The 26,287-nt window shown below is 35.0% G+C and overlaps 1 protein-coding gene across 7 annotated transcripts in view; it reads right to left on the bottom strand.

The window, feature by feature from the left end:
- The window catches only part of RASA2 (RAS p21 protein activator 2), a 51,428-nt gene that overhangs the window by 5,231 nt on the left and 19,910 nt on the right, over positions 1 to 26,287 (bottom strand). For 5 of the 7 annotated variants that reach the window (XM_013109400.5, XM_013109404.5, XM_027464772.3 and 2 more), the window contains exons 6-21: positions 19,553 to 19,636; positions 17,700 to 17,772; positions 16,382 to 16,458; positions 14,895 to 14,993; positions 12,575 to 12,731; positions 11,278 to 11,426; positions 9,805 to 9,919; positions 9,306 to 9,380; positions 8,479 to 8,602; positions 6,992 to 7,098; positions 5,634 to 5,720; positions 5,475 to 5,552; positions 4,994 to 5,067; positions 3,765 to 3,871; positions 1,863 to 1,945; positions 760 to 968 (exon numbers count right to left, since the gene is read on the bottom strand). In XM_013109400.5, coding sequence (XP_012964854.3) covers positions 760 to 968; positions 1,863 to 1,945; positions 3,765 to 3,871; positions 4,994 to 5,067; positions 5,475 to 5,552; positions 5,634 to 5,720; positions 6,992 to 7,098; positions 8,479 to 8,602; positions 9,306 to 9,380; positions 9,805 to 9,919; positions 11,278 to 11,426; positions 12,575 to 12,731; positions 14,895 to 14,993; positions 16,382 to 16,458; positions 17,700 to 17,772; positions 19,553 to 19,636 — 1,698 coding nt within the window. Of the gene's footprint in view, positions 1 to 759; positions 969 to 1,862; positions 1,946 to 3,764; positions 3,872 to 4,993; positions 5,068 to 5,474; positions 5,553 to 5,633; positions 5,721 to 6,991; positions 7,099 to 8,478; positions 8,603 to 9,305; positions 9,381 to 9,804; positions 9,920 to 11,277; positions 11,427 to 12,574; positions 12,732 to 14,894; positions 14,994 to 15,447; positions 15,461 to 16,381; positions 16,459 to 17,699; positions 17,808 to 19,552; positions 19,637 to 26,287 lie in introns of those variants that run through there. The other 2 variants (XM_013109415.5, XM_072042687.1) reach the window with 2 other exon arrangements.

Below are 26,287 nucleotides of genomic sequence, written 5' to 3'. Positions count from 1 at the left end.
ATGAGAATTCCTATGCCTATTCTTATTTGCACTAGGAACAACAGCCGTCGAGAAAAAAACGTCACCAGCTGAAGGTTTGCCGCAGAGTAAGTAACTACCACTGATTTCTTCCCCCAACAACCTCTGTACCCACTGTCCACTTTAGGAGCTTAAAGGACAGACAATTAAGATGCCAATTTCCAAGGTGCTTTGGACTGTCAGTGTTACAATACAGACCACAGCAAACAACTTAGAACAGTCAATTATTGATAGCTCAGAACACAGCAAGAGAACGAAAGGAATTGGTAATAAACAACCAAGTGTACCGTAACTCTTTCATATATCAAGTTCTCATTCACAGAAGTACCACAACATGGCATAAAAAAAGAACGGAAATGTTATGGTTTCTCCCAGACCACCATACACTACACACTGCCAGAACTATTTACTACCAGAACTCCTCTACATTACCAACATGGTACTAGCATACAAGATAACTATCAACAGAATACTCATTAGCTACAAAATACCTTGTTCTGCATAGAAAGAAATTAACCATTCAGTATTTCTGATCTACATACTCAGTTGGCTACCTTAACATTTCATGTGGTGGCTGAAGAAGCAATAGATTTATTAAAGCCCAGTACTAAGAAATGTTTTTAGTAACTTCCTAAAGCAGACAGCAAAAGCCTTGCCTTCTTCAGATTCTCAAGTTGTACAGTGAATCATACATGATTTATCCTATAAAACATATGCAATTTCATTTGAGAAGCAACTTACGCAGTGCAACGAGCACAGCCCACTGTGTTTTCTATTGTAGCCTTGCAGCAAAGCCAGCTCCCATTCAAAAAAGCAGAAGGATGGTAAAAATTAAGCCTCTTCTGGTTGCATCTCGTCACCCTGCAGAGAGCTTCTATCCACTCACTAGCTTCTACACAGTTATTTGCTTGGATATAGAGTGGCTTTTCTCCATGTAGTACTTGAAACATCTGTAGAAGGAATGCAACAATACATGTATTCTGCCCAGTAAACAAATCTAGTTATTGAGCAACTTTGAGTATGTCAATACAAATTTCAAGTCTCACACAATTTAAACCTATATTAAGACTAGAAGAGAGACAAGGGAGGCAGAAAAAAGACTTTTCACTTCTCATTTTCCTAAATGACCCTAAAAAAAATCCCACCGCACAAAACCAGCTTCCTATATTCCACTTGTACCACTTCATCAAAAAAAAAAAAGTCATAAAAGAATAAGAATATTCTGCTTATTCTCTAAATGTGATGTCAAATTTCATGTTTTTTAATTGTTATTTTTTATTATTATTATTTTTTTAATCTTGAGAGTAACAAAAGTTTCCCAGAGATTTCTGCTTTAGTCATCCTCAGCCTAAGTAACAACTGCACGTTTATCACTGCCTCCAAATCCTGGATTCAAATATTGACAGAAATAATGATGTGTTACAGGTCCAGAACAAGGCTGTAAGGACAACTGTCTTAACTGTTGAAGGTACTGTAGACATTCTAATTAACAGAAATAAATACAAGTCTGGTAATATTACATTTTATTACATAAGAACATAATACAATTCATACTACTACTACCACCACCTTATATTAAAGTGCTTTGTAGTAAGGTCCCAATAGTTTTAACTGCCATTCTAAAAATTTGGGAAGGGGGGTACGAGTCAAAATCGGAAAAGTTGGTGCAGAGATCAAATAGTCCAGGCTGTTTCACGTTCAGAGTACTAGGAAATACTGAATACAGCTTCCCTCCTCCCCCTGATTCAAAGATTTTTTAATGAAACTTTTAAGAGTAAATTAAGCTAATTATAAACCATTGAAGAATATATCAAAAATTATAAATAAACTGTCTTTTGACTCACATTTTTCTTGTTGAAGGAGCTCTCATCAAGCTTCTCCACTGCAAGGATGTTTTTGATTGGAATCGTGAAGATTGGTTCTTTATCTGTAAAATTTTGTAAACAGATAATGAGTGAAACAAATTACAGTACATATATAACAACTTCAGTGCACTTACAATAATAAGTTCTCAAAATGTGCATTTATATTTTTGAGGTACATAAATCAGACTATACTCCGATGATGAGAATGGGAAGACTCAGTCTCAGGAAGCAAGATTAGGGAATGTACGTTCTATTTCCTCACTAATGTACCTGCTTAATATGCCACATTAAAGTGGCAAACTGAAAAAACTCAATAGTTAGGTGGGCTACAGAACAATAATATGACATACAGCATATGACAATAAACAGTGCTATTTATTCTGTTGATTTCATTTTTTAAACAAAGGTCATTGTTAAAAATTAAAAAAAAAAAAAAAAAAGATTGGCATGTTTTCTTCTTGCCAAATACCAAATCTATGCCTCACCTTGCATTTTATCATTATCACCAGAGAAGAAATTGGCCAGCAAAAAGGCCACTGTATAGAATCAAGACTGTATTACACAAAATGCCAAAAATGCTTCCTTTTATCCAAATGCAGGTTACATGCACATACATGTACCACCACACAAAGATTATAAAATATTTTTTTGTAAATAGATTTTTTTTTAAAAATAAGTTGCAGGAAGCATGAACATGAATAAATCAACTATTAGGGGAATGCAGGCATCTAGTACCTTCTTGTTACTCAATATTAATAATCCTTTGTTATCTCATGTGTGACAGTGTCTCATATGAATGGTATTAATGAGCATGGTACATCTTTGATTATGCAACTAGCCAAAGGCAGAAATAAAAAAAATTTCTTTGACTTTTTAAGCTGTTAACTTTCATTTCTAAGTAAATACAGACTGCAGCACATGGACCACCTTCAGGATTTTTTGTATCGACATATTTAACAGCTAAAGCAAACACCCTGTGAAAAACTTGATTATACGTATTCTTGCATTTCACAGTTACATGAACAAAAACTTATTTAAAAAAATATTTTTAAAGCTCATTTATTTGCAAGGCAAATTTTAAAATGCACATATAGATAAGTCTGTATCTTACCCTACAGTGGACTACTTTAAAAATTGAGTATTAACCAGCAGCTATGAAGTTATATGCAGATCATAACCAAGACATTATATTTAATTAAACAGATATGATTAAAAAGCATCTGATCAAACAGAATTTTGCTGAAAACACCAATTCATCCAATGCCAGTGTCATCAAAACCAGACATTTTGTGACGTAACCTTCAATTACCTTCCAACAAGCAGGCAACAGTTTTCCTGAGAAACCTGTGTCTCTACATGCCAGCTCAGCATTTAGGTTTCCAGTATCAATAGCTAACTCCAACATAACAAGCATCAACATTTAATAAATTCCTCAATGCAGGCACAAGCAGAAGCAAATGCATTCTCTGATTTGCTGCACTGAACTGAAAATTCCCAGGACCCTGGCTCCAAATAAGGCTCTCAAGAGCTACCAGCATTCCAAGGCTAGAAGGTCTCAAGCTAAGAAATAAGAAGACTCACTACCACAGTACAGATCTTAGAAGATCTGAGATCTTGGATCTCTGACAGCCAGCTATTCTGGTCTTCAAGTCTAAACTGTATACAGTAAGTTCAGTAAATTTTGCTGCAGAAGCTTTCTGCAAGATGAATGTGACTCTACAATTCAGATCTTGAGCATTTGATAAACAGAGCAAAAGGTAACGAAAATGTATCATTATGAGCATTAGGAAAAACAAATCATTTTTTTAAAAAGCTAAAACCAGATACAAACACCTAGAAAACATTGAAAAAAATAACAGGCATAAAATATACATAATTTACCTTGCTGTTTGTGGTAGGTGAATTCTCTACTTGTTAGACAGAACCACCGCTTCTTGAAATTCTTTTTACCAATCCGAGTCCTCCCCTGAGCTCTTTTGTACATTTCTCTGTAACAACAGAATCCAATGAAAATGATACTTTAGTCTTCCAGAGAGGTTTCAAAAAACATCTGAGAACACATTGTTACCACATGATGAGTAACATAACCTACTTCATTGTAAATTAAAACTTCTATTTATTCAAAATAAGCCCTCAAGATTGCCTCCAAGTATGGTGATCATTTACACAGTTCCATTAACAAGTTATAAGTGTGAAAAACAGTAAATTTGGGGGCAGGTACTTGCTTATTCAGATCAAGAACTCAAGAACATGTGAATGTAGTTGGTATTATCTGGATCAAGAACTGAATAAAAATGAAATGATGATGAACACAATTCAACAGGAGTAGACACAAATTGTATTCAGTAGAGTTTAAAAGCATGCTCACTGGCAACCACTGTTTTGAGCAACAGCCACCAGTTTCTCATACAGATTAGCTTCCCAATTGCTGTAATTTAGTGTTAATCTGCAACTGTGTCCTTCATTTCTATTAGTATCTTAGTAAGATGCATTAACTGCTTGTTTTAAAATCAGATGCTTGTTTCATAGAAAAGGCTTTGCCATGCTTCTCAGGTGAATACAAATCCTTTTTCCCTATAAATGTTGTTTTAAATCAATTTATCAGATTTCTTGACGAACACCAGAAAATGACAGTTTCTTCATTTCTCAGATGTAGCAATTTTAATTTAACAATTTTTATAAAAGCATTCCATCATTTACTGTAAAGTATGCCAACTACAGTGTAGGGCTTTTTTGCCTACTATTAAGAAATAGCATTTAGCTGACTGGGCTTTAAAAGTACGTAAAGTAATTCTATACTAAATAAATTTTATGTTATAGTTTTTTACAATTCTGAATAAACCATCAACAAAGCACACACTGAATTATAACAGAAATTCAGACAGATTTTAAACTTCTAATCCTCCCCCTAGTGTTTAAAATATGACTACTAAAGTTCACAGAATTAGTTTCCACTGACACCTGTAAACTAACAAAAAATATCACAACTAACAGATATTGTAATTACTAGTTAGGTCAAACATTTTATTAAGCATTAATCTGATGTTGGCATTAATGAAAAAAATTAAGTCAATTTTTCACAATTTTTTACAGATTCAAGATGTGTTTACCCTTCTTTTAGATGTACTGGCTCACTCAGACCACTTGGTTCTTTACTTTCAGTAGAGGAAACATCATCTAGAAACTTAAGTAAAAATACACAGTAAATAAATATTATTCAGAAGCAATGAACAACCAAAAGCTAGTTTGCAAATACATACGTACTGTTTCTCCTAGTACAAGAACAATTAATTCAACACAATAAATGAAAATATATTACAGGGACTTGAAGCAATTTAAGGAGGGATGCCACTAAAATGCACAAATTTTCTGTAATTATTTCCTAAACAGCAGATCTAATAAAGCTTGTTTCATTTTCTACTTTTCCTCAAATTAAATTAGCTTAGTCCACAATGTACAACTGCTACTTTTTTTTTTAAACTTGAAATGCACTTTTTAGGAATTCATAGTAGAAAACTCAACAATAACATAACCCTTTAATAAGACTGATGAAATACATCAACCATAAGAAGAGTTATAGTTAAAAAGTACCTTTTTGACAGATTCAGTAAATTTGTCTTCTTGAAATGTTTTAAAAAACTCGCACATAAATGTCTCCTTGAAACTTGACTGAAAGAAAAGATATTTGAACATAAATAAACATATAAAAAATTAACTGTATGAAATGAGAAAGAAATTTAATAGCCTTACAAGTTTGCTTTTGGTCAAACTTCCCCAACTCCCCAAAGTCTGGATGGCTTTTGATATGAGAGTTAATGTTCTAGAAGTCTGTGCATCCTGAAATAAAGAAACAAAATGAAGAAGTTATTTTTATATATTTTTCCATATAGAATTTTGATTCAAAACTGAAAATGTCACAAAAATTATTACATTATACCATGTAAAAATTCAAAAGCAGTGCTGTTCTTCCGTGCTAACTGTGCTTTTTGAATATTTAATATATATATATATCTTTTAAATCTATTGTATACTGTTTAATATGTTATTCACTATCACTAGAATTTAGGCAAACATTTTTTTTTTCAAAGCATGCTATGGAACATCTTGTCAAACCTCTCACATCCTACTAATGCTACTACATATCCAATGCTTCTGAACTATTCAAAACTGAACACTAAAATTACTGCTGTGCAAATACTAGAAATGTTTGTAATACAAAGGGAACTTAAAACACAGTCTATAAGGCTTTTGCCTAATTTACTACCTCTCTACTTGCATTTTAAAGTAGTATTAATGCAGTCATAGTGAGGGGCCTTCCTGTTCCCCTTAAAGTGTCTAGCATTCAAGTGATGAATTCCCATCATCTCCTTCTACTCTTACAAGCTGCATAATGTCAAACTCATTAAGTAGATTTTTCTTTTGAAAGTATAATACATGAATCAATAAAATAAGCTAATGAAGCTAACCTCTGGAGTTTCATATACATTCACAAGGTTTCATACGTATCCTGTATTCTACATGAAAATAAAACAGTATTTTTTCTCATCTCCATTTTTTTTTATTTTTATTTTTTTTTATGTACATGTACTTGACAATTTATGACTTGAAAATTTGGCAATCCAGTGAAACTACTGGAGTCCTGATTAAATGCACAGATCAATTACAGAGAACTCTACAATCTCTATTTAAGATGAGAATGGAAATACTGTTTTAAAAGTAAAAGTGATACCTGAATATTTAACTTCCATGGTGGAAAGAACTAAAACTATTTCGCTATATGGCTTAAAAAACCCTGAGTCATCTTGATATTCCAACAAAGCAGCACTTCTACATCATTTGAGAACACCTTATAAAGGCTGAAAAATGTGATGCCTCCAGAACTGCAAACATCTTAATTCCACAGGTGAGGTATAAAACTGAAAACCTCATAGAATCATAGAATATCCCGAGTTGGAAGGGACCCATAAGGATCATCAAGTCCAACTCCTGGCACCGTAGTAAGTGATCTTACTTCCCAGTTAAGGGCCCAGTGAAAGTAGCTTATGACTTCCCAGATAAACAGATCTGACAGTTATGAATAAAACAGAACAAAGCTTCACAAAACTTACTGGATGATGAGGTCGTAAATGAAAAGTATGAGGTGAGACTACGGCTACAGCAAAGAAACGAAGAAACACAAAGCTGCTCACTGCAGAATACTGTACATGAGGGTCATCTGCAGAGAAAAACGATGAAATGTAACATGCACTAAACTTAATAGGAAATAATGAAGACAGTCAACATAAAAATCCTTAAGAAGATCACGTCAGAGAAGACACTTATGTTTTAAAATAGAGCAGAAAAATCAATGAAGCGCATGAAATGAGAAAGATGATCATGGTAAGAAATGTTCTACTTATAATGGGGGGTTTATTTCTCTGAAGAGAAGTTCTGTTCTCAGAAAAAAAATTGCTGATCAGCTCCACTATAAGGAACAATGAGATCATTGCAAGCACTTATATATACACACACATATACAGCACTGATTAGGTAAGGCTGTATGCACATTAAACCAAAAGAGAAAATACTGTAGCAGCTGACTCAACACTAGACCTATCAGGTTATTCACCCATAGGACTAATAAACTCACAGACATTAATGCTGCACAACAAATGTTGTCAACACATATGAACAATTTCAACTCCAATTCCAAGCTGCATCATAAAATCACAGTATTGTATAATCTTGATGCTCTGAGGGCTTTAATATTTTCAGTATATTTAGGATGTAATAGAGTGAGAACACATCCTTAATGCAATGACAACTTCAATCTGATCTGTCAGATTAGTTAGCTGTTCTAAAACAACTGTCTTAACCACAGGAATTTATGACCCCAGGTTCAGTGATGAACACGAATCAAACGAAAGCCCCAGATAGTAAAAAGTATGTCCTTCCTTTGTAGCCTGTCGGATGACATTTTAGGTTTTAATTGACTGGAGCATCAGAGTATCTCATATCCAGCACATTATTCCTATGTTAAAACCATTCTGAAAGAATAAAGGTTTTCTAATTCTCTGGTCACATTCCAAATACATTAAATATTTTATCTTCTCCATGCTCTGCTCTACCTTGACCTTTAAGGTAGTAAAGCTTTTCATTGGACACTTAAGTTATGAATGTAGTAGTCCTAGTCAACATAGTTGCCATTCATGTAGTTAGATATAAATATAAAAGTGAAAATTAATTGATATTTCACAATTTTATTACTTCCTTAGAAGCAATAAAAACAGATTAGCTCTTCTGAATTTGAATTATCTTTTTCAAATAAATTGCTTCCTGCATAACTTGTGGATTTCTTCCAGTATCTTGTATCTTGGCATCTTTTTTGCTACCATCTTATATTGTATCAGAAAATACATATAATTCTTGCTGATTTACCACAAGGCTTTACTAAGGCATACAGTCTGACCAAAAAAATAAATGCCTGATTGTTGAGGTAAGAAGTTCAGAACACAGTAATGAAAAAAGACAGGAATTTTAACAATGCCCATAAGATAAATATAGAAGTTAATTATGTTACTCTGAATGTAATTTTCTGAACATAGAGAGCACTTACTTGGAAATCTTTTGGCAGCCAGATGCCTCAAAGAATAAAAAACATCACACATTAGGGTAGGACAACTTATACTTGACCGCACAATTTCACGGAATACTTTGTCTACATAATAGCGTAGGTTTTCCTGTAATTATGAAAAAAGTCATTTTTCAGACCATTGACTATGGCTTTTCCCTGAACACAAACATAACACTATTTTTTTTTTTCCAAAACATTGCCTGATTATTCTTCTACGTATTTTAGTAAAGTGCGTATTTTAAAAGCTTCATAATATTTATATGGTATTACTAGTGTTAAAAGATTATTTAATGCTACACACATGAAAACACATAAGCAGTGCTTGGTAATGGAAAACTATCAAAAGACATCTTTGTAATTTGACAATAGATAACAAAGTAGTAGTACTTCCCATGCAACCCTAGGAATGTTAGTTTAGCTTGTTGCAGCCACTAATGCTTTTAACATCATCCTCTAGGAAGAGGCAAGCAGCAAGTAGAACTTCAATGAAAAGTATTAAAGTACTGACTAGCTACTTCAGCACCTGGATCCTGTGTGGAACATCAGGAACCACAATATCCAACAAATTGGTAAGGAAGTGTGTAATTCTCTAGCTTTACCTCCCTTGTTCACTGAAAACCATTTTTTGTTTTAAACAGAGATAAGAAAATACATTTTTTTCCTTTATTTACATTGGAATCAGAGAACTATACCACTAACATAAGTACTTCAAGTTACTCATTTGCCATTATACGGAGCTGCTTTTTAAAGTATTTTCCTATGAGATTTTGAGAAAGCTTACATTAGGAAAAAGAAAGTAGGAAACTCACCATATTAATTTCTGCATTATCCCCTTCTCTTAATTTGATTGGATCTATTTCACAGGGTTTAGGAGACTCACATATCTGAAACAAACAGAGGTTTAAGAGTTCCAATTTCAGATAGCATGTATGGAAATACAACTCTTTAAAACTGGACCGCCTCCTAGATTTAGGGTGACAATTCTAAAGGAATTCCAAGCAGAACAGCATGCAATAACCATCCTCACTTTTGTGTGTGCTTTTTTATATAGATCAATTGTACAAAGCATCACATGAGAAAATTCTACAGTGTGTTAAGAGGCTGGAACAACTGTCATCAACTTGATTTTCAAGCATCTACAACAGAAAAAAACAGAAAGTAACTCCTTCCACTAAATGTAAACCATTAATGCTCAATTTAACTTTCCTCTAGAATTCCCTCACCTGAGTAATTATTGCTGCATAGGGATAAGAAGAATGCCCATGAAAGAGATAGCGTCCTGCAAATAGCTTCAGCATGATAACCTACCTCATCAATAACTGCTTTCAAAGTAACCTTTAGGTAGTGTTTTCCCACTATTTTCATCATTTCATCTACACACCGAGTTGCTAGTGAATTCCCTCTGAAGACTGTGTTTGCTTCTCTGGAAGAAAAGAATTGATTTTATTTGAATGGGGAAAAAAGGGAACTTGGCTACAGAAATCTGATTAATATTTTACCTTGCTATTAAGTTATTACAAGATTTTATCATGTATTTCAGTCAGAAATTTCAGAACCTTGCTATCCAGCTTGTAATGGCACCCAATGAACAGAAAGAGAATAAACAAAGGTCATGATATTACTATTAACAAACCCAGGAACAAATAAATACATGGGAAAGCCCCAGAAATTTTATACAAAGAAAATTATAATTCAGTGCTGAATGTGAAAAAGAACTATTGGAGAAAACTCCCCAAAAAGTGAAGACTTGTACCAGACCAGACTGGTACAACTGGTATGCTATTATTCTTCCAGTGCTCCTGGTTGGCAAACTCAGAGCGACAAAAAATAGCATACTACTAACACTCTACTGACAAATTCAGACATGTTTAGATCAAAACACAGATCAAATCTACAGTTGTGTTAGGTTATTTGTTACAGATTTTGAAGGAAATTGGAAGCCAGCTGTAAATCTCTTTTATCTGATAGGTTTAGTATAATCTGTGTTTGTCAGTTTAAATATAATGGAAAGGAATATGCGTACCAAAATTCAATGTAAAAAGTTATTTTCCACGAGTCACCTCTTTCTAAATGAATTGGTTCACCTTAAATTAAATCTTTAACAACTCAGCTTTAAAATGAACAATCCTGTGGTGAAAAAATCCCTTCCGCTTCTCCACAGGACATGACTCAGCACCTCAGAAGCCACTACTCAGGTCTACTTCATTTCTCTCCTAACCACAGAGCTGCAAATCCAGGGACCATACCCTCCTACAGATATGATTATGTGGGAAACCTCCTGTGCTTGCTACTTTCAAGGCACGTAGGAGGACACAGACTTAATTACGAGGCATTCTTGCAGAAAAGAAGTAACCGTAAGTCATATACCAGAACGAAAGAGGATGAGATTCTTAGCAATTTTTAAAAACATTCAGTATCAATCTACCGACCAGAAAAAACTTGGAGTGGCTCAATTATGATATTTTGAAACAAAAACTGTGTGCTTGCAGACAACTCTAGATTCCTAATTTGCTATGCTTAGCTGTATAATGGCTCCAAGAATATTTTACAGACAATCAATTTCACCTAAAATAGCACCATGAATTGGTAAATCTGATTCCCAGCTTCACTGTGATTTTAGTGAATGTTTTTACACACTAACATTAGAAGTTGTGTATCAGTTTTTCCATAATGAGAAAACGAAATCTGACATGCTTATTTATCAATGCTGTAGTGTGAAGTCCCAAGAAACCCTAAAAATAATTTAAAAAGGTGTGACATAACTAAACATGGAATACATACTGAGTGTCCTTCAGGTCCAGTTCTGCTACTGCAGCAACAAATGGGACTAGCTTATGGTGGTGTAGTAGCAACCGTACAAGAGGCAGAACAGCATCGTACTTATCTCGACAAACTTCACATAATATGTATGCAGCAGATGCGGAAATTGGCTGTGGGAAAGCAGAATAAAACTTTGTGAGTGAAGTAGTTAAAGGCTCTGCTTATACGTGGCAAAGTACAAATCTGACTCAAATCTAGCAAAATGAGGGACATAGCTTCTTAACAAAAATTTTTGACATTTGCTATATAACATGACAATTACGTTTCCATTCTACATAAATATTTAATTAAAAATTGGTATTACCTGTTCCACACTTAAGAATAAAATTCACTGTCTACTCACCCTTCCCACTCTCCCCAAAGAGTGGGAATATAGCTTTGTGACAAATCCAAGCACAAGGCAGTAAGCAACTATGTTACTATAATGCCATATATCTTATAATGCCATATATCTTCACAGGACTTTCCTTACTATAATTAGAGCACACTCAGTTACAGTTTTGAAACTTCTAAGATGTCTGTCCCCATTCTTCTGCTGGGAATTCTAACACAAAAACATATCAAAAATTTAAGTGAAAAGCCACTGACTGCCAATAAGCTATGTTCATACTTGAATATTGGCTAGTAAAAATCTTAGTTACGGCTTCCTCTTTCCCTTCCTTCTCCTCTGCTAATACTTCAATGCTGAAATGAAGAAATTGTGTAAAAGACCAAGTAACTATAGTGACTATAATTTAATTCCTGGCTCATAATGCTATGCTAGCTATCTACCACACTTCTATCTTAGTCACTATGTCTGAAGGGAGACATCCACTCATGCTTAATATCATACTAGAGGAGATGGCAGCAACTTAGAAGAGGTGGAATTAGACAACAATTCTGAAGCAAACCATTTTTGGCAAAGGTGATTGTTCACCCTGTCAGTGCCAATAATGAATCAATGTTCCTTGGAAACTTCTAAATCCAGGGGTCAAAAGCCCCTGGAGAAGTGGGAGAAGACAGTGTTAGAAAGAAGCAACTGACAAGTAGAAAGTTTTTTTTTTTCTTTATTGTTTCTAGTCAGACAGCACTGGTTACTTCACTGTGCTGGTTCTTCTAAAATAAAATTTTGGTAGTTTGGAACAGAACTAAATGCTCTACACAAGCTGCTTACTGAGTTGCAGCAGAAGTAATGAAAAAAATTCTTTGCTTAGTCCCACATAGGACAATATAATTCATTTTAAGTCTTTGTTTTAAAAGTAATTTTCAACAGAAGTACCTGAACATCTGATGATTTTAGCAGCAAGTTTCTTAGAGAAACATAGTATTCAGAGGGAAGTACACAGTCTTCAGTGTAGCAAATATTTAATCTAAGTGATCCCAAGTCATCAGTTTTAGAAGACTTGTTGCCATTTTCTCTTGGTTGAAGTAAGTACCTGAAAGAATAAGGCAATTCTAAAATATTAAGATTTACATTTTATTAGTTTGACTAATTTTACAGTAACGCAAAATATTGCCTTTTGTTTCAGTATACACACACTCAGACAACTGTTGGTAAAAGTCACATCAAAAAAAGACTGAGAGTAAAGAAAAAAGAAGCAGTATTTGGTGCACCTTCAGCAAATAACAGAGTATCTATTTATGTTCTCATTTCTTTGCAAACACCAGAATAGGATGTATTTCCAGTACCTCTGCTGGGATAACAGGAATAGTTAGAAATGATGTTGAACCTTCTTGTTTTACATCTGTGCTATGATTAGGGTGTCTTGACCTTGCAGATGGAATAGCTAATATCAAGAATTTAAATGGTCTAGTCTGAAGACAGTAAAAATATGTATTACCAGTCTGCTTTCTTAAAGAAACAAGATTTAAAAGGTTTAAATACTTTTAATGTAGTCTTTTCCTACTCTTAATACAGAATACATTTAAAACAATCCTTTGTTGGCTTTTGTTGTAGTTCAATTGTATTCCAACAGGAGGTGCAACAGAACAAAAATTTTAACAGCTTTTAAATACTGCCACAATAGAGTTCCAACATTTAGACCAACAAACTAATTGTATCTTCAAATACTCTTTTACAGCCATTTACATTTCTATGTTTACAATCAGAAAACCTGATTATTTTTTTTAATAATTAGATGCACTTCCCACAAAGGCATACTAATATAAAGCACAATGAATTTACATGAAGTGCTTGACAGCGTGACTCAAGCTTGTTTTTCCAATACTTTGTACTACTATACTAGTGCTAGTTCTTCACCTCTTGGGGTCCCATTGTACTTCAAAGCATTTCATGTGAACTAGTAATAGTTTAAGAAAAATTATTTTTAATCACAGAACTGTTTTTATAAGCAGGTCATAATTGGATTAAGAGGGTGTTGACATGCAAAGTACACCTACAGAATGTATTAGCAGACTTAAGACCCTCTATCAATACTTTGTCAACCATACACGAGCCATATCCAAGAGCTATACGAACACTATGTGGTAGTAAGTCCATGATAATATAAATTTTCTCTTAGCAGGTTTTTAAATGAGGCACATCGTTATGTTAACATTGTTACACGGCTTTTGATCAGCTGGCAGAACAAGACTGAAAACAGTCAACTGAAAATTGAAAAAAAAAAGCCAAACATTTATTATGTTTAAGACTAAAACTCAAGAGTTCAACTCTGACACGTCTAAGACACTTGGAGGCTGTCTGAGGTGAGTACATGGAGCACAAACAGCCCCTGGTTAAGACCTGTGTTCCATTTAGTTCTTATTTATCCAATTCCTTTGTTTCCTTCATGGACATGTGAGGGCTGTCATCCTTCCCTTCCTCCACCCTCTGTACTGAAAGGTTCACTAAAACCAGAATATTCTACACACTTCAAGGCAACTGGATCTGCTGTACTCATTTCCTGCCACTAGGCATTTCAGACAGTAGAGGGTTAGAGACTGGCTTTCTTCAGAAGAGAAGTTGTTGCTACGTTATAAGCAGATGCCTCTCCTGAAATCTCTGTGTAACTTACCCTTCCAGCTTTTAAGCTTCTACACATGCTCTCTTGAAATGACACTGGGTTGGTTCCAGAAGATATTCCCTCAACCTCCCCGAAGAAAAAAAGCACCATACTTTTTTACTAGTTTTATTTTAAAATCAACTTTTCATCAGTTATTCTGGAAGGCTAACTTAGGAATTTAATTACAAGCAATGCGATACTGAAAAGTTCCAGGTTTACTGGTTAATCTGAAAAGTATACACAGATCACTAAAATGCAGCAAACTGAAACAGGTATATTCAATATTACCTTTCTTTACTCCCTGTATTTTCCACTCAAACACATTAACTATTCTGTGGGAGTCGGCAGACTGGCAGAAGGGAAAAAGTACATGAACCCTCTGTCAAGGTTAATTTATTGAGCAAGAAAACCCTCTAGAAAGACATCTTACCCTTTGCACCTTGCATGTACAGAATTCTAACCTTATTCAGATGAACTAGACTACAACAACTCAAGCAGAACAACATATTTCAGTGAACAGTTAGAATAAAGCATATCCTTTACAAGGGGAAATAGGCATGTTACAATAGAATTAACTTATGAGCCATCATTTCTCACCATGCTTGAAAGGAATCATTTCTTAACACCTTCACGGGAACTTTAATTTCTCCTAGGAAGATGTCTTGTACCAAATTTCCATTGTTCCATAGGTCCACCCTGAAAATCAGAACATTGCTCATTATTTTTTTGTTCCCCAGAGTAATAAAAATCCTCAAGTTACAGCAACTGCCTTACAGCACTAATCCACATGCATGCAGGCAGGAAATGTTAGAAATGTCACTCCATTCTAATTAAATCAAGAGGAATCAAACAAGTGTCTTATTAACCCATAAAGAATAAACAAACAGTGAAAGTTAGACTTGCAGACCTTGCATCATTAAAAAAAAGATTCCACCCCCAAAACTGTCCACATTTCTTCTTTAATAACTCAAGTGAACTTTTTAACTGATATATATACATATCCCTCTCTAATTGCTAAAACTGGGCACACCGCAATGCCACACCGACACATGCGCATGTTTTTCCAAAGAGAAGCTTGTATGTTTACAACCTCAAAAGGAATCACAGACTCCAGACATGCACCTTGTGTTTTTTTTCTAGTACTTCTTACCTCGCTGACATTTCTGACAGACAGCAGATGTTAAGGAGAACAAAAAAAAATAAATACTAGATTTGTTGGGGCATGACTATTTTTCTAAAAATATTTGCATCTATAATGATATACACAATATTAATTAAGATATTCATGAAGCTAGTAGTAAAAAATGAACAAATTTAGTTCATAATAGCTATTATCTAACCACTAAATTCTTCTGATGTCTTTTAGGAAACTTATGCTAGCCTTGAAGATCTCTTTGTCATTCAGTAGATCTGGTGCATGTATGTGCATGAGCACAATAAAGAAAAGAAGCTGAGTACGGGAGCTCTCAACTGTTCTAACTGCATGGCAAAATTACAGACAGACCTGCTCTAAGAGCAAAGCAACAGGAAAGGGGTAATGTACTCTTTTTTTGCAAGGAAAAGATGCAACACAAACATTTCTCTACGAAGTAACGTGAAACTATAAGAAGCTCATAAGAAGCCTTTTTTATTATTATTTAAAAAAAATAAAATACAGCTACACCTGCATTTGAAACCACAGGCAAACATCAAGTATGCTGTTATCCTTCAGGACAAGTTCTGTACTCAATGTTCTGCCCAAACAGTATGTACTGACAGGAGGTCCTCATGCCTCTTTACCCACAGGAAGGAAGTTTAGACCACTAGATACACTCTAGCACTATTTACTTAAAAACTGGAAAAAAAAAAAAACAAAAAAAACAACAAAAAAAAAAACCACCACACCTCCATTTCATCTTCAGTAAACAAAATACTACAAGATTTGAGTAATATTCTATGTTAGAAGGATCTTTAGTACAAATCTATCCAGTAATTCTCTAAAGCTACATCTTGAACAGCTACAATAAAACATTTCCTTATTGTCTTGAAGTACAGTAACTTATGATAATAATAAAATAAATTATTTTATAATCTACATAATTTACCTGACTTCCAATTTCTCAATGTCTTCTTCTTCCACCTGAAACTGGGACTTTTTGGTGTAACTGCTGGACCTGGTTACCTGCAAGTAGAATCTTTCTATTAGCACACTTTTTACTGTTGTATTACACAACTCAAAAACCAGAAAAATCTCAAGACTAACACTGGTAAATAATTACTATTCCTTTTAAAAAAGGAAAACATTCAGTTTACGAAACAAATTGCCTTTTCACAGAAAGCAGGTTAAACAATGTTGAGAAAAGGTCACAGGAGAACCTGATAAGGGCTAGCTGAGATCTAAGGGAACTACAGTACAAATCTATTAGAAAAAAACAAGAAGGAAATATGACATTAAACTGTCAAGAATTTCTTTGGTTTCAGCATGAGCCGGAAGAAAGCATTAAGGTTAGTCTTGAAACGTGTAAGGAAACAAGAAGTGCACTTCTATTGCCCTAGTTATATCACGATCTTATTGTTGTACTTTCTAATTTCTTGACTGGTCACATTCTGAGGTTAACTCTGGTAAATCAGAAGTCACTAAGCTACTGGAGTGTTTTTTGATCATAGTTTTATCCTATTATCTGACTTCCCAACAAATCACATTCAGTATCTTGAGGAGGTAAACTGAAACACATGCTATACTTGTTACTCTATACTTAAGTAGGGAAAAATGTCTCACTGAAGGCATGCAGCAGAATCAGGATTTATATAAACACAATAAATTTGAATACATTTAAGGCACAAATTTTACTACTTTTAACTCTCAAGTGAACAATACAAGCAATGTAGTTTTTAATTACAACAAAATCAGATAAAAATTTGAAGTCATTATTCGGCTACAGTAGGGCAACTCAAGCGGAACTGAAATCAAATCCCAAATAAAAAAAGTTAATGTTCTTTTAATCAAATCATGAAATTAGCCTTTATTGGGTATAATTGCTATGTTATTTTATTAAGGAAATAAATATATTTCTCAAGCTGAAGGCTCTTGAAAATATTTAAGTTGAATTCCACAGGACAGGTTCAAGTTCTGAGAAAACTCCTATTGGCAGCAGCATATAAAAAGATTAAAGATAACAAGTTATCTTTACATATGTGCTTATTAAGAAAAGTCTCTTTTTACATAGCAATCGAAAGGGAATGCTATTGTCTGACAGTCCACAGCAACGTAAGGATGTCACTCACTTATACTGGAGGGGTTAGCAAAAACTCTTTAATTTGCTTGAAGAGAGCTTTCTGCATTAGTAACTGCTACACAGCTCACTTAAAAATATTTGAAGGATTGAATAAAATAGACAGACAGAATACCACACAAAAAGTTACCTCAAAATAAAATGTTTCGTTAAACTGCGGATTGCTTGTTTTCTTCTTTACTTTGGTCTTCTTTTGGTCATTCCTGTTCCAATGTGGTAAAATTTTTACCATAGACAACTTAAACACACAATTATAAAGACATTCTATTGTCAAGAAGGGCCCACACATTTAAGTTTAAATATTTTGTCATTTTAGAGATCAATCAAAATCTTACATGATTATCTTCACAATATAGTCTGAGGTTAAAATTTCAAGCACTTATCGGTGCACCTGTTCAGCCCAAGTTTCGATTTCATTTCACAAGTGTAATTTGCACATAAGATAAAATATTTTAACAACTCATTAAACACTTCAAGCTTAAACCTATAGGCAATTTTGTTACCACTGCCTGCAGGTTATGAGCACAGTTTTCCCGGTTGTGTTCAAGCGACCATTTTTGTTTTACCCATTTTCTTTTGGTAGAGAAATACCCACTATTTCTTTACACATACAGGCTTACACCAAGCTGCTCAATGTTTTCATTAGAAGAAACTGCTGTTAATACTGAATTCTAAACAGCATAGGGACAAACAAACAAACACTCCCAAGTCCTTTCTGACTTATATAAATAAAAATTACTGGTTTTTACATTTTAAACATTTATAATAAAATCTTATTTAGCTAGTGAAAGGCTATGATAGTATAAAATGCTTTATAAAGCAAACAAATATATAATGTGGGTGAAGAAAAACAGAGAATGTAGAGGAAAAGGTGTCTCCTAGCCTTCAAACAACTGTTTTCAGGAGGTTCTGGCTATATAAATACTCTGCTCATGGTACATGAGTCACCCATGCATGAGATCGGAAATTCTCAACTTCTGAACTTGTCAGATTTGCACGTATGTTCCCATACCACCAGGATAAATATTGTGTAAGATCAACCTTCACCCTGTTCCATCTGTATCACAGGACTCAGACAGGAAATAGCTGTCAATTTACCGTTGACAATCAACAACACCATGCTTTCCAAGTATAATGATAGACTCTCCCTAGGCATCTTAATAAAAAGAAAAAAAAGAGTAAAAAAATAAAAATAATAAAAAACGACACCTAAAAAAACCTGATCATCCATTATCAAAGAGAAAAAAAACACCCCATTCACTCAGAGTGGATTCAGAGACCACTGTGCTCATGTGACAGCTCACCAGTGCCCAAGAAAGTGGGGATGAACTTCGGTTTGAGGTTGCAAAAAAGCAATTGATAGCTAGCTTATGTTACATGTTATTGGACAGGGACTTGCAGACAGAAAATGTGTGATAAGGGATTTTCATAAATGAAAAACCCCACCAGCTATTCAGGATTACTGATTCAAAAAAAATAAAAGAAAAAAACTTGAACTGTGAGTAATTTGAATGTGGCAACCTGAAGGTACTGCCTCTAGAGAGGTCTCACCAGAACCTCTATCATCTTGCTCTTGCCCAATTCCCAAACATTTGCTGCAAAGAAGCTAATAAATTAAGGAAAATGAAACAGAAAAAGGTGAGTGAGAAATTGACTATATTTATTTGACTAAATTTGACTAAAACTAATAGTAAGCACAGTGCAGATATCAAGAGGTCAGTCTAAAACCCAAGAGTTATGAAGAAACTAAGTGTGATAAGTGGTTCCTGGCTAGTGCTGGCCAGTCACAGAGATCAAACATATTCATAACTTTCAGAGGATGGGGAGAATACTATACCAGTGGAAAACGTGATGTGAAGTATTTTTCTGAAAAAGCAGTATTATTTAAAACCCCCTGTATTTTAAAGGTTTTGCTTAAAACTTATGGATTGCTTTTCCAGATCACAACATTTTGGATTCATTTATTTTATAATAAAACATTACCTGGATGGGCCCACAAGAGAGACTGTTGCATAAGGGTCACAATTCTGTCCATTTATAAGAGGCAATCCATGGCATTCCTTTATGCTAAAAATTAAAATGCAAAGAGCAGATCAATTTATTTGGTTTTAAAAAAATAAAAACATAATCAATCCTTTCTTTTTTAAAACATTTCTAAAGTCCTCTCCTATTAGTATAAACTTTGAGGTAGATTTCTTTATCTGTAAGATTTCTTAATCTGTAACTACAGATTTCTTTATGATAACACAAGGCAATACTCAGGCATACAGTCAGACTTCAGAAGCTTTGTGTGGAAAAAAATCTTGGAATTGCTTCAAACAAAAACATTCCAGTATCACACATGCATGACAAAATACTAAGTAAAATGATCCCCCATGTTAGGGGAAAGTGCAACCTACATTAATTTTTAAATCTGATTTCTCAAGGCCCACAAAAAGCTACAGGGCCTCATCCATGATGGCAGCAACTACATTTGGAATGCTTTAAAATGGGTTTGAATGTTTTGTTTCAGCTAAACGAGGTTCTGAGTTGAGTATGCAGTCATATCCTGAAATATTATTTAAAATTAAACATCCAAAGCTATTAGTGTATAGCCCTAGCGTGTCTTGGTTCCTTCCATGCTGTTCAGCCACAGAAGGAAAGAACAGTTTATCCTTAAATATAGTTCCAAAGGTAACATCCAAACTCTCTTCACGGTAGCATATGATCACAGTTAAAATGCCCTTTTAAAAACATAGCATATAGCATACAGCTATATATATATATATATATACACATACACATAAATAAAGCATACAGCAAGCTGTAAACTGATGATTAGTAAGTACAGAGCTATGCTGTCCATCACTTCTGATGCAAAGGGGACAGGATGATTTTAAAGTAATGCTCATGGGAATACAAACACTTGTTCTGGATCCTTTCTGAAGGCTAGCAATTTCTGAATCGCCATGGCAGCAACACTAGTAGCAGCAAAGCTGGGCCTGCAAGCCAGTTAACCTTCGGATGCTGCCCAAATGTATTAACTATAAACAGCTGCAACAACGGAAGTAAAGCAAAGCAGTGTGTAAACTTATAGCAGAAACAAACTTCCTAGCAAAATGGTGCAGTCATGCATATTTTAATATTTATTAAGTCCAGAAACATTTAATGGATTACAAAATTTCATAAGCAGTTAAGACACAGAGAAGATCCAAATGTTACATTTGCTCTCTCTTTAAGTATTTATTTTTAAATAACATATGGCCAGAATTTAACTGAAGCAACACAAGTAGGTTCTGTTTGCCATAATCTGTTTTACTAAAAAACAGAATCTAGGTAACTTACAAAGAAATTAAACATTTTTTTTTTCTGCTCTAAGTTGACACAAATAATCAAATACATGTTCTAAATACTGTTACGTGGAGTTTTATGTTGTGCAATAGTTTGTAACACAGCTGAGAGCCAATGAAGTTTAAGAAAGTTGCATAGCAGCAACAGTAGTTATATACTGCTAAGTAAACGCCTTCTGTATGTAAGAAAACAAAGTTAGAAAACCAGCAAGGGTTGCAAACTCCCTCCCAAGCTGGGAAATAACAGATATTAACACTCCTGTGCTGTCTCAGAACTCCACCCTCTTTGGAGCATGCACTATTACAAACCAGATGCTATTTTCCTCAAACAAGTCCCTTTGTGTAAGCCAGTTCAGGGAACATTTAGTGCTGAGCCACCACACAATCATTTGTTATTTTTCTTCCAGTTTTTAAGCATGTGGCCTTCAGCATTTCAGTAATTTTTGAATCACAATGAATCCTACACTGATTACAAGCCCACCATTTAAACGGGTTCTTGAAACATCCAGTTGTTTCCTAAGCATTAATTGATTCCTCCTCCAACACATACATGACATAGAAGAGTGGTGACAAAATTAAACCGTCTAGACTCCAGTCATTTGAGATAGCTGATTCGAGATCAATACTTGATCTAGGACTAGGACTTAATCTTTCCAACTATTAGGCATTTTGTAATACTAAACTTAGTATTTTTGTAGCTCCCAGAGATACCTCATGGTACTCGCACCTGAAACTGAGCAAGTCCGCCTCAGCTTGACTCTCAGAGGAAATCAACAGCAGGTGGCTCAAGTCAAATGTATCTGGACAGAATTCAACTATTTCAACAACAACAATTTCTCTTCATACAGCCTCACATTAACCAAACTCATGGATTGCTTTAGCAAATGGACTTCGGCAGCTATAGAAAGTAGCTTTCACTACATAAAAAGTTTCTACGTGATCACTATGTGGTCTGCATTTGGATTTCCAGCAAGCTGGAAAACATTCTTCTGACAACTGCACAGCCCTGCAGCAGAACTAGTATCTCCACATTCATCACGCAGATCTGTCGCTTCAAGCTAATTTCATATTCCAGCCAGTCTCCTTGTGTAGGCAGGCAGATCCAGACTTCCCCTGTCTCCTCCTGCCCAAGTCCCAGCTCTGTTGTAAGCAAGATCTAGCTAGCTTACACAGCCTACCCTGTTTTAACAGCTCAAGAAACAAAACTCCACCCCAGTCCCCTGTCAACTTCTAGTATTCCCAAACCTCTGCTCTTCAAACCAACAGGCTCGGGTATTTGTTCCAAATTTATCTGACCTCCTCTCCTTCCAACCCTAAGTTGGCCAGTCACAACCATCCCTGCATTTGCCAGTCACAGTCTCGAGTCTGCTTTGGACACGGTATTTGACAGTACCGTTAAGTCAGCCAAACTGCACCAAAATGGATGGTCCTCGTACTTCTCTTACTCCTGCCTTGCTCCTGTCACCAATGATGAGTTCATTTGCTAATCTTACAGAAAGCTACTTGGGTTTTGATACAGTTTCAGTCAGGTTCGCAACCTAAATTAACCCAGTCATGCAAGAGAGCTCAGAAGCCTCACAAGGTGGTGCAAGGCAAGCAGACACCAAGGGTAGGAAGCCATTACACCAGCTCAGCAGGACCACCCTGGATTCTTACTCCCTAGGGGCTGAATACAGATGACTGAATTATTGCAGGTATTTTTAAAGTTACTAAACAAACAGTATCCAAACACATTCAGATTTGAAGAAGCTCAGAGTAGGCTCGACAGAAGCAGGAAGGTGCAAACCCCATGAGCTTATCAGCTAGCAAATATCGTAACACCTTTACGTACCTAAGGAACCAGCTAGCAAATCTCATGTATATACTACCTTTCCCTAAACAATCAGACACCAGCATGCTAGAACTGCAACCTTATAGGACAGAAAAAGACGACTTTGACCAATCAAGTAAGAAAATAACAGTAAATATGCATTCCTCTTCTGATTACCATAATAAATCTTTCCAACATATGGCAAACATTTCAGCACTGACAAATGCTTTTGGCCATCTAGGCTGGCACAAGCAATTTTCATTTGAAAACCAGAAACCCTTAGTTTGACAAAGTAGACAGGAACATTAAAGCCTTTCATTTTATCCTTTAAACTATATGTTGATGTAGTCTAAGCAATAGCTAACAGAGACTGACAGTTACAATGTCATGTAGAGATCTTTCAGTTTACATGAATTCTTGCTCCAAATCTCGGTAGTTTGGTATGTAAGAGGAGTTTTCTACAGGAAATATAAACCTTTCAGACACTAATTGGTACATATTCAGCTCTTAAGACTGAAGTCCTTAAGGAAGAAACAGCCCTCAATAAATCCCCTCAATAACAAGAGGAACTCTGTACCTCTGCAATTCAAATTGACTGAAGTCCTCTAAGTGCAGAAACTAAGTAAGCATATGATATTGTTTCTTTCAGAGTTGAAGTCATCCTAAATGCAGAGAAGGAAAGCACTACCATCCTAGAGCTTAGTTTGGCACAAAAGCATTCAAGCACCATCTGTCGCAGCAGGCACAAATATGCAAACAGTGGTCACACAAACTTGTTTTTCTACAGACTCCCAGAAAGGAGAGCTGCAAACATGTATTTTTGAAATGTGCTACTATACATGCCATTGTGGTTTTGAAAAAAGAGCCCGCATTGAGTCAGCAGGTAATCTATTGCGTTATCTTTTTCCCCTCCTCATTCACACATTAGAAAAGGAAACAACTACAGCCAGAGACAAAACAAAATTTTAATTCAGAAATGGTCTGTGGGTGTATTCGTGCGACATTTAACAGCAAGTTTCCAATCAACACAAAAATGTGTAAATTTAGGTTTTAGCCCACACTTAGTAGTCCCTAAAACAGCCTTTCACCAGAGTAGGAGAACTTTATCCTTTATTTCAATATGCCAACTTCATTGATGTAGGACAATTTCAAGTCTTAATTTGAACTTACCCAGGTAAGAATGCATGTCAACATCGTGTTTTTAGAACACTTTAACAAGCCCTAGACGGCTTCTGAAACTCCCACCTTCAGAGAATTGGCCATCATTTGTTTTTCCTCCCTGATATCAAGTAAGACCAGATTAGTCACTAGTGTATCTTGTATAAGATCACTGTGTGTCTACTTGAACAAAGGCTGCAAACTTCCAGTTTTTAAGGATTTTTTTTTTTTTGGTTGACTGTTATCCACAGCTTTGCTGATACTGCAAACTGTAGTCTAAGATATTAATACTTATCCTTCCCCAAGCATTCTTCCCTTACATAACATCAAGGAAGATCCTACCAAGGATAAAAATCACACAAAAAAACTAGAAGGTGGGGGAGGTAGAACACAAAAAGAATGAGATATTCCTGGTACAACAACTGACCATCCCTTCCTCATATGTAGGATCACTTACCTTTCTAAAGACACATTGCTTTCCCAACAGCTTCTTGTTCCGAAAAGGTTTTAGTATACATACTAGCATGACGAATTAAGCCTTCTTCCTTCCTGCCTTAGTTGTAAGAGGCTAACACCTTCAGCAGTTGTCAATACTCTTAGCTTTTAAAAAATGCTTCCTGCTGGAATCACATTCCATTTTTAAATCATCATGTAACCCATTCAGAAGACCAGCAAAAATAAATAAATAAATAAAGCTTCTACAAACATGTCTACAGAACAAAAATAATAAGAATCCATCTTCTAGTCAGGTCTAACCCAATCACTTTGGTTCAGCCACAAAAGGGTGACCAGTGGAACTCCAGATAATGATCAGAACCACAGCCCTTTAATTACTTGCTACTGTCTGTGTGCTTAACATGATCTTAACATGATCTGAACTATTTTTCATCTTTGTAGAACTTCTGTACTCCCAGGGAATACATGGTGGAAGTCTATTAGAAATTTTCCTATGCAAGAAGCCAGCACAAGTGGTTAGAATGCTCTTATTCAACAAAAAAAATATATAACTGGCAAATGTTTAAAGCTCCCCCATCTTATTACATGTTGAAATGAATAGCCTCTCAGTGCAGTAGAACATGGCTCTAAAAAGCACGTAGTATAGCCCATACTTTAAGAATTACTGTTTCTGCTATTTGTTTTTTATTTTCCTTTGGCCAATAACTTGCTCATAGATTTAGACAGAGCAACAAGAGGTAGGAACAGAATTATATCTATGTCTATCTATCTATCTATATGACTCCTCTTTTTTATTCAAACTCATAGCTCTGCTACTTGTTATTTTTCAGCTTTGTTAAAGGACTTACTAATACAATAACTTCTCAGGGCCTGGTGCCTGATGAAATATACGTATAATTAATTACCCTCTGAAATTTAGAAAATAAACAGACCTTTAAAAAGCTAATGTGTTCTAATAAAGAATCTCCTTTGTTTTCTATAAGTTCCTCCCAGTTCTTTAAGACCAAGCATCTTAAAAATGCTTTCACATCCATTCCCATAAAACTACATCCAGCAAGAGATTTATTTTTAATTCTCTCATATGTACATCCAGAATATATTTCTGTACAATATATTTCAAATAAAGCAAGCTGTCTTAAGACTATCAAAATGTCTATCAAAATACTAATTTTTTTTATTTTTTTTTTAGCTGCAGGAACTCCTGTTCATTTCATAATCTCAGATGCAAACAAAAGTGCTGATGTAACACTGCAGTGTCTAACGCACAATCTTCTCCCATATGCCAGTGAGTGGGTGAGTACAGCAACCACAAGAGTGCCCTGGCTTCCTTTTGATCATTTATCTCCGTCATAAAGGGATTCTAAGAGAGGGCATGGTGAGTAACCCACTTCCTACTCAAAACTGCAATCTAAAAGAGTAACTTTCTAAAACAACTTTTCTTCATCATACCAAAAATCAAAATGAAAAAATAATTAGTTTAACTTAGAGTGCATGGGTATACAAAAATTAAATAACAAATTTGACATCTACAACAAAGCTAAGTTGGGAATAAAACAGCTTATAAAACTCCAGCTAGCTTTTTGGTGGTGAATGGTCCATGAAGAGAAAGCTGTTCTAGTCCTGCCTTGTGCTGCAAGAGGGATACGAAAATACAAGCAGCAAGACATCTTGATACTCCAAGCTGCCACCTACCACACAAGTAAAAGCCCATTCAGAATTATCTTTAAGTTAAAAATAAACATCTACATACAACAAGTTTCCACATCTTAACTGAATTATCAGCCTACAATAGCTGTTAAACATTACCAGTTTCTCTGCCTGAGCTGCATTACCTAACTAGCTTCCTTTTTCATGCTAAGTAACAGAAGAGCGAAGGATTATTTTGCTAGGTCTTGCTCCAACTAAATTACTCATCTTAGCCTAGACGGTAATTCAGAAAGAAGACGACTTAAACTTTATAATGAA

This window comes from Anas platyrhynchos, chromosome 9 (genome assembly GCF_047663525.1).
Source record: "Anas platyrhynchos isolate ZD024472 breed Pekin duck chromosome 9, IASCAAS_PekinDuck_T2T, whole genome shotgun sequence".
In the NCBI taxonomy this organism is placed as follows: Eukaryota; Metazoa; Chordata; class Aves; order Anseriformes; family Anatidae; genus Anas; species Anas platyrhynchos.
This window is presented reverse-complemented; position numbering and strand designations above follow the sequence as displayed.